This window comes from Clupea harengus, chromosome 12 (assembly GCF_900700415.2).
Source record: "Clupea harengus chromosome 12, Ch_v2.0.2, whole genome shotgun sequence".
NCBI classification, from domain to species: Eukaryota; Metazoa; Chordata; class Actinopteri; order Clupeiformes; family Clupeidae; genus Clupea; species Clupea harengus.
The window spans coordinates 26509873-26518751 of record NC_045163.1 but is presented as its reverse complement, the minus strand read 5'-3'; the positions used below and the strand labels follow the sequence as shown (position 1 = coordinate 26518751).

The following is an 8879-nucleotide window of genomic DNA, read 5'->3' as shown; positions in this document are numbered from 1 at the left end:
ACACACACATGCACACACACAAACACACATGCACACACACAAACACACATGCACAAACACAAACACACATGCACACACACAAACACATATGCAAACACACAAACACAAACACGCATGCACACACATATAAAACGTTTTGTGTAGTTTCCAGTGTAAAACACAAACACGCATGCACACACACACACACACAAACCTAAAATTTTATCTTTGGTGAAACAAATATTAATATTACCACTGTCCCCACTGGACTGGTCTGAATCATGACTTGTGAAGATACTTGTGTTACTTTCATATCACCCTAGACCATGCTTATAGTCTGGTAAGGCCATATTATATTATATTTGTTTTCTTGAGAAAAGATTTGATCATATAACCAGAGGTATTCTCTCTTTTGTGTCGGTAGGTGTTAGTATTATGTATGTTAGTTTGTTGATTTGTTTTTTTACTCCTTTTTCATTTAATTGTCATTACTTCATTGTTATTCTTCCACATAAAAATCTGTATGTATTTGTAGTATAAAATGTTCATCCATTTTGACACAGGTTGTGTTAACTCTGTTTCTCTTTAGAACCTTTCTGAAAGCGTTTGCACTAATGGGTGAGACCCAGGAGAGAGAGCGGGTTCTGATCCACTACTCCAATAGGTACTACCATTGCAACCCCTCCATCATCGCCTCACAAGGTACCGATCACTCCTCACCTCGGCTGTTTGACTGGAGATATGCTAATGTGACTCTTTTCTCTCGAATGCCTTTTCCTCCTTTTATTTGGTGGTGTAGCGCTGGTTGAGTGGCACTAGGGGGCGCTGTTTCAAGAGCTGTGTTTGTCCGATCGTGTCTCATCTCATGAATGTGGATGTTTATGACATTTACTTTCTGCTCCCATGAGATCTGAGCCATTAACTCTGACTTAACAGGGATCACTTGGAATTAAGTTGACTAATTGCTGTGTGTGTGTGTGTGTGTGTGTGTGTGGGTGGTTGGGGGGGTAGATGTGTAGATGTATTCCATTAAATCCCCCCCTGATATCAGACTTACTGAAATGTCACTATTTGACGATTTAACTGGGTTTGGCTTACAGTCTATCCTCATGGTCCATATCAGTGAAATCCAACTGACTTGTCTGTTCTGTCCATCTACCTTTTTTGTTCTTCGCTTGAGTGTCATGTCTCCTCCATAGCAACCAACCGTCATGGTAACAAAGTCTCTGTGACCAGTAGCTTGGTGAAAGCAAAAACGGTCTCCTTGTTGCTAAGACTGTTGCCATGGAATTGATATTACACGTTGGCCCTGCGTGGAGATGGATGTTGTGATCAACATACTGGTGTTGGCGGTTTCCCTTAGACTCTTAAGCATACAGAACATGTACTTCCACACTGTGTGTGTGTGTGTGATCTGGTTTTGAAAAACATGATTCAAATTAAATGTGCCTGAGGCCGAATCCCCCCTCTCTTCAGTGAAGCAGTGTGCCGTGGTGTTGTATGGTTAGACTGATAAGCCCTCACTCTACATTAAATAAATGTTGTGTGAAGAATGGGTTTGGTAAACGCCTTATAAAAGTCCAGGTTTCTTGTGAGTGGATTGAACACTAGAAAGGATGTAGTGGTGAGAGATGATGCTAATGCTAACCCATCTTTAATTGAAAGGATGTAGTGGGGAGAGATGATGCTAATGCTAACTCATCTCTGATTGAAAGGATGTAGTGGTGAGATGATGCTAATGCTAACTCATCTTTGATTGAAAGGATGTAGTGGAGAGAGATGATGCTAATGCTAACTCATCTCTGATTGAAAGGATGTAGTGGTGAGAGATGATGCTAATGCTTACTCATCTCTGATTGAAAGGATGTAGTGGTGAGAGATGATGCTAATGCTAAATCGCTGTCTGTTTCCACCTCACAGATGGAGTGCATTGCCTTACCTGTGCTTTGATGCTGCTCAACACCGACCTTCATGGCCATGTAAGTATTCCCATCACCTCTCGCTCAAATCTACTCTGCATTCTTTGGCCAGGCTTGAGGAAGTAGAGACTCGGTCTTCAGAGCTAGAAAAAAACAAAATCTGATTCTCATTTAAACCCTTTTCCACTGTGGTCAGATGCATTCAAGTAGAATCTTAATATTAACTTCTCTGAATGTATAATCGTGCAATTTACATAAATGCAAATGTGGTCAGTGACATTTCCTGACGATTCACATTCACACACTCAGATCCCGCTTTAGTCGACACTATTGTGGTGAAGTTCGTGGCCCTCCTGAACCCCACCGGTTGTGTGTTTTATATATGGTGCCTCTGTAGCCATGGCTGTTCACAGGCTGCCCGGAGCGTAGTGTGTGATGGACAAGAGGGAACGATGGCCCTGCATCAGCACCAAACCAGCCCGTCCGTCTCGTTCTCTCCTCTGGCAGGATTGCTAAACCATCCTACACCTCTGTAACACTTACAGCATTCATAAAAAAAATGCATAAAAAAAGCGGTTTGTCAGTTTGAAATCGATATTTGAAAGTGGTTGATATATTCAGCATTCAGTTACATCAGCCCAAAAAAAACATCTTGTTTTGAGGACATTTTTTAAACCATCATGCACCTCTGTAGTTAAACACTTGGAGCATTTCGATTTAAAAACTAAAAAAATACATAAATATGTTTGGTTTCCAATTGCTTTTTGAAAACTGGCTGATGTATTCAGCGGATGTGTGCTGAGGAAGTCACATGGTGCCTTATGTGCAGTCAATGGGCCTCATTCGAAGCTCATTTACTTCCCATGGTGGCGTTCTTCTGGTTATTCCGGAACTGTTTGTGCGCCATCCTGCCACTGATGGATCAATTAGCATTCGGAGCTTCCAGAGCCGTTCCTGACGCCTGCGCCACGTAAACCACACAGTCACACCTGACACCCCAGTACTCCCCCCCCCACCCCCACTGCAACCCTCCCTCCTTTTAAAACCGTTTGCTCCATTTGCCGGTCTAAGAACAAGGAGGCTGTTCCTCTACTGTCGTACTTGTGCATAGCACCTGTAAATTATAGATAACAATACTATTATTCATTTCATCAGTTGCATCCGGCTCATTCAAACGGGCTCCCCCTGTTTCCTGTCATACGTTTAAAAAAAATAAAATGCTGTTTTATCAGCGTGGCTGATTTAACATTTTAAACTCTTTGCTTTCCATCTTGCATTGGTCTAGACGTGTAACTAAACCTTGACTGAGAGACTAGACAATCGTTGTCTTGTTATAAAATGATGTGCGCCTATGAGGAGTGCCGTCGTGCCGTATATTGCGTAATCTGCGGAGCCCTATGCATCTTGCATAGTGAGCATATAGGGCTTCCTTGCACCGGGAGCTTCCCTCACGAATACAACCAATGTCTCGGATATTCAGAGGTATGCATAAGACCAAATATATTTAAATATTCATTCAGTACTATGCTTTTTCCTAATATGTATGCTTTCAATAAAACGTAGGCTTGAATAAATACAGTCTAATTTAACACTTCAGATTATAGTCCATACGTACTAAGAGCATGAGCTCATTTGCTGGTGCCGTTGCTTATATAAACTGCACCTATGCCACAGTGGCCTTGGCAGACAGGCACGGAGATTCTAAAAGTGTTCTTCATGTCCTAACCGTATGAAAAGACCCTGGGAAGTGCCGTCCTGCTTTTGGGTTTGCGCAGCTGTGCAAGCAAAAAGTGAAAAGCAATGAATTAAAGTTTCATTGAACAGGTTCCCATTTCTTCTCTCTCTCTCTCTCTCTCTCTCTCGCTCTCTTTCTCGTGCGCACACTCTGTCGTTCTTTTTCTCTCTCTTTCAGTCTTTCTTGTGCTCCCTTTCCTCTGTGGAAACTCCTGCAGAGCTATCACAGCCCGCACACATTCAGGCACCTGTTTTGACGCCCTTATCTCATAAACAGCACTCTGCTGTATCTCGCCCAGTCATCTGTCCCTGGGACGCAGTGCTGCACAGATCAAATAAAGTGAAGCGAAATGGGGGGGTGGGGGGTGAGTTTCTTAATTAACTTGATCCCCTTAGACCCCCTCTGGGTTTTGATTTCCCCCTCTTTCCAGGAGGAGAGTGGGTCCCACCCCCGTCCTCTGTGTCATTAAAATGCTAACAGGTCCAGGCCGGCGGCTGAAGTGCCACAAACGAGCGCAGCCGCGGCCCGTCGCATGTCATTATCGGGCACATTTAGAGGCGCCTCACGCATGAGGACCCATGAGGACCCAGGCCTGTGTGTGTGGTGTGTGTGTGTGTCCTGTGTCGCTAGCTAGGGAGCGATTTCATCAGGACAGCGCCTGCGTTCACACTGGTCAGGTATTGACTGGCTGCCCGTGGCGTGGCGGCTGGGGGGGGGGGGGGGGGGGGGGGGGGGGGTTGGTCTGGGGTGTCTGAGCTGTTAATGCAGCGCCTGTTGCTTGATATTGATATTCGAAATGAATTAAAACAACCAAAAAATCTAACCAGAGTCACATAGTTACACAACGGATTTATATTATTAACTAATATAAATTATTTTGAGTGAAAGAACATGGCCAAGTAAGAGTTTTGTACATTAATGTTATGTAAGAAGACATTTGGCACTGCAGGGTCAAATAAAGAAAAATAAAAGTCCGTTGCTTGTGTACGAGACGCTTCATGTCAAAATCAAAAAGCCTTGTGGGTTCTCTTTCACTCCAGGCTCCTTCTGCATTTGATCATTCAAAATGGAGATTGTACAGCTTTTATCTTCTTTTTTTTTATGTCTTGTGCCAGTCGGAGCGTTCGTCACTGCTGTCCACCTACTTACTCGGCTGGTGCTGGCTGTGACTGCAAACCCGTTGGAACAAACACCGTCTGCTCATTATTTTAGTATTCCGCACAGTCGTTTGTTTCAGCCTTTGTGTCTCTCCACGCACGCACGCAGGCTGGCAGGCAGGCAGAAAGAAAAACGGATCCCGTGAGAGCTCTTGACAGTGATCTTGTGTTTTAAGGTCGAAATCCATGTTAAATCTGCAGTAATTGCAGTAATTGTCTAATGCGAGGTGGAGAGTGGAGGGCGGAGGGTGCCAAGTATTAATTATGGCCGGAGATGAATAACAAGGCTTGGAAATATGGGCAGAGTAATGGAAGCCATTGTGCTCAAAGTGCAAACTCAAAAAAAAAAAAAAAAAACGTAGACCCGAACTTGACATAAATGACAAAAGCACGAGTGTCTCCTTGTCATGATGATGAAAGGTATGTGGTGGGTGAGTACGGGCCTCAATGCACAGCACACTTCAGTCAAGGTGCTTGAGCAGAGAGCAACAGCTACAGTACGTCGTCATACATCGCATCCCAAATGAAGTGGTTCTGTGCACGGTGACGTTCATTCCAATGACATTTAATGCTGTTTTGTGTAGTCGGTGAAGTCTCTTTACTTTCCAATTTGAAGAGTTTTGTCAGTATGTGCTGCTCAAGGCGGTCTACCACCGCTGAGACTAATCAGAAAAAAACAACTCTTTCTCCGCGCTGTCCTTGAGCCCCCCCCCCCCCCCCCAGCAGTTTGTTTTCTCCTGTGAAACCCAGGCAGCCACGCCGCACGCTTGTGTTTGCCAAGTTTGCTGGAGCTTAATTACCTCACCCTGCTCAGTGACAGTTTGATGTCATGCACAAGATCTTTTCATATGAACACCACTCCCAAGCCCATGTTAACTGCTTGAATAACTGGTTGGACGTCTTTTTTTAAACTGTATTCTGCAGGAAATAATAACACATAGTAATTGGAGTGGATTTAAAACAGATGCTTCAGAAGTTTCGCTGGTTGTAGAATGACAAATAACTGTCAAAGCTAAATGAGTCGTCATTGTGTTGACCATTGTAGTGAATGGCCAAAGACTTGATGATCGGAGGGTCATCTTCAGAGAGCACCTCCCTTCCTAACTGGCACCTGACCAGCGCTTAACTTGCACTTCAGCAGTTACATTCCTGCACTTCTTTTTCCTTGTTTCTAGGTCGTTGTTTTCTAATTCTCATGTAAAGTAGTATTTATTGTTACACCATGCTTTTTATTGCTCTTAGCTTGACTGTTCTCTCCCTTGTACGTCGCTTTGGACAAAAGTGTCTGCTAAATGACTAAATGTAAATGTCATAGTAGTGGCATCAGATGCGTGATGAGATTAAGTGAAAACTGTATTTATCTGAAGTGCGCATTGATGCCTTCGTAATTTGCTTTTGCATTAAACATACAGTATGCGCAACTGAGGCTTCTAGTGTCATTTTTCAGAGTCAAAACCATGATTGCAAGAGTGATGAAATGGCCACCTGGAAAGACAAGAAATGTTTCCAGGCGACTAATTGACTAGAACTTTGTGCACGTCGGTCGGTGATGAAAAATGCACTTGGCACTTCAGTTAATTATGACACGCAAGATTGTTATATATAGTTAAATATCGTTGATATACAAATGATATGTCTGCTGATTTGCAATACCCTGCTTATTTCTCCAGCCTGTTTCCCAATGGCCTTCCCTCTGTGTTTGGTTTTTACAGAGAAATCACAGTATTGTGATTTTATATTTTGTAATGGAGGTGGTCAGCCTCTCTGCCTGGTGTCCATTGGACATGATGCAAATGCATTCAAACGGTCGTATATTTGCCAAGCTGATTGCGCAATGTGGTTTATAGATCGCTGTCTGTACATAATCGTCAAGCTCTCCATACATATTGATCCTCATATATTTAAGATCAAGTCTCCCCGTAGGTGATGGCAATATGTCTCTTCAGTGAAGGTGACCAGCCCTCTGTTGTGTGAACGTGAAATCATTTAAGGATGGCTCTCTGTAGCTGTCAGGCAGTTCAGTAGGTGCACTGGTGATTTGGGGGGGGGGGTGTTAACAAGGCCTTGGTGGGGTGATGCGTGGCTGTTCAAATGTAACGAGTGTCTTCCCCTCTGTCTTGCAGAATATCGGGAAGAAGATGACATGTCAGGAATTCATCAATAACTTGGAAGGCCTCAACGAAGGGCAAGATTTCCCGAAAGACGTCTTGAAGGTAGGTCCAAATGTTGCCCCTCATCCACCGGCCTTCAGAGAAAGGAGTCAAGATGAGCCTCAGTGAAACGTGAACAATGTAGATCTAAAGAATGAATGTGGACACAAATGAGCTTGGAAAAAAAAAATGGAGTGTAGAACTGAGCTTGAAGGGATAGTTATTTTGAAAGAGGAGACTCCGATTGGACGAGGTAACACAAAACACACTCTTATTTTCACCCTCCCGTGTACACAGTGATAATCTGATCTCCCCAAACCAGCAAGTGTCCTTGTATGCGCTATTCAAGCTGACATTAACCTGATATTTGTACACCTGATATATTCCACATGACTTACAACCCCCAAAGGACAAAAACGTTCTACCCCCGTATTAATTAGAGCAAGTCTGTTTTGTCACTGGAGACCAGGGGGAAAGGTCTATGGGGCGGCGCTTCAGACAGGAGCCCTAGACTACAATAGCACTGTGGATTCCATTACCGCGGAGCGGAAATACCACAATAGTTCTGTCCACGCTGACCCACATATTACCTGCTTCACGTGCGGAACAAGGCCACCCAAACAAAGGCAGAGGTCAGAGGTCGTGGCTTTGTGGCTGTGTTTTGACTGGCGAGGGAAAAAAATGGTGCCGAAGCAAACAACTCTGAAAATAGAAAAGGAGAATTATCCATCCGAGACAAATGAGCTCAACATGTAATTCTGCTGCATGTTGTAGGGTTAAGAAATGAAGCGATTCTTGAGTCATGTTTAGTCATCAGATCACCTCTCTATTTGTTACTCATTTCATTGTTGTGATTTCATAAGTCAATGACAGTTGAAGGGTGTTTTAAAAGATATATATTTTTTTTTCTTCTCTTGGACCGCTTTTTCATGATACTGTGCTTCGTGTCCCGCGTTAGTGTGCATCAGTGGCATCAGAATGGACATGCTGCGCGTTAGTCATCTTGGACAGCTGCGATTAGTCTTCCAATGAAGAGCGAGCAGGCTGCACGCCTCCCCCCAGAATACCGCCTCCCGCGGCCTTCCTTTCATGTCCGGTGATGGCACATTAGGTGTGTCCACGGCTCAGTCCAGCACCACTGATGGCACATTAGGGGTGTCCATGGCTTAGTCCAGCACCGGCGGACCAGAACACAACGCTATTGGACATAAGCTCCACTGCCCAGGACAAAAAGGAAATGAGTTTGCCCTGCCAAGAGACTCCTCTCAGCAGACATAAATAATGAAATCATCCGCCCCACACCTCCACCCCCCTCCCTCCTCCTCCTCCTCCTCCGTCCGCCTACTCCTTCTCTACACTTCCACTTTAATAAGATGAAACACACCTTGCACACACAGCAAAAAAAAAATCGTCTTTTGCATGGACCACGGCCTGCTTGGCACATTGTCTGGCACGCAACGTGGCCAAGTGATGGGCACGCAAACGCCCTCTGACGAGGAGAATGGCCTCGCTGTGCCTCCGCATCTTCACCCAGGTGCCAGTTTGGATGAGAGTGGCATTTTATGCAGGCTTTTCATTACCCAATCACCAGTGGTCCCGGGGGGGGGGGACGAGATTGCCCTACGGCCTTCTGTGCTTTTAGACGCGAACGGAATGAGTCATGGAACATTTGTTGTTGGAGAAGTGAGGAGAGGGAAAACAAATGTTAAAGTTGTTCATAGATGACCAGAGATCCAGTGGGCTATTTTCGTCTTGTTTTGATTCAAGGTTAAGTGTTTTGAAATTTGAAATTTAGGAATGTAAACAAAAATTACACTTCCTGTAATTAGATGGTTCAGCTCATCTCTGCAGAAGACTTTGAGCTCTCTGTAGCCACTGCCTGGCTCAGGTGAACCCCCTTGAGTGTTGCCGAAGCAGCAGTAACCCCCAAGTCTGACAT

The 8879-nt window shown here is 44.4% G+C and overlaps 1 protein-coding gene across 3 annotated transcripts in view; it reads left to right on the top strand.

The window, feature by feature from the left end:
• The window catches only part of psd3l (pleckstrin and Sec7 domain containing 3, like), a 110640-nt gene that overhangs the window by 61578 nt on the left and 40183 nt on the right, over positions 1-8879 (top strand). For all 3 annotated transcript variants that reach the window (XM_031578136.2, XM_031578138.2, XM_031578137.2), the window contains 3 exons: positions 569-681; positions 1900-1958; positions 6914-7003. In XM_031578136.2, coding sequence (XP_031433996.1) covers positions 569-681; positions 1900-1958; positions 6914-7003 — 262 coding nt within the window. The remainder of the gene's footprint in view (positions 1-568; positions 682-1899; positions 1959-6913; positions 7004-8879) is intronic.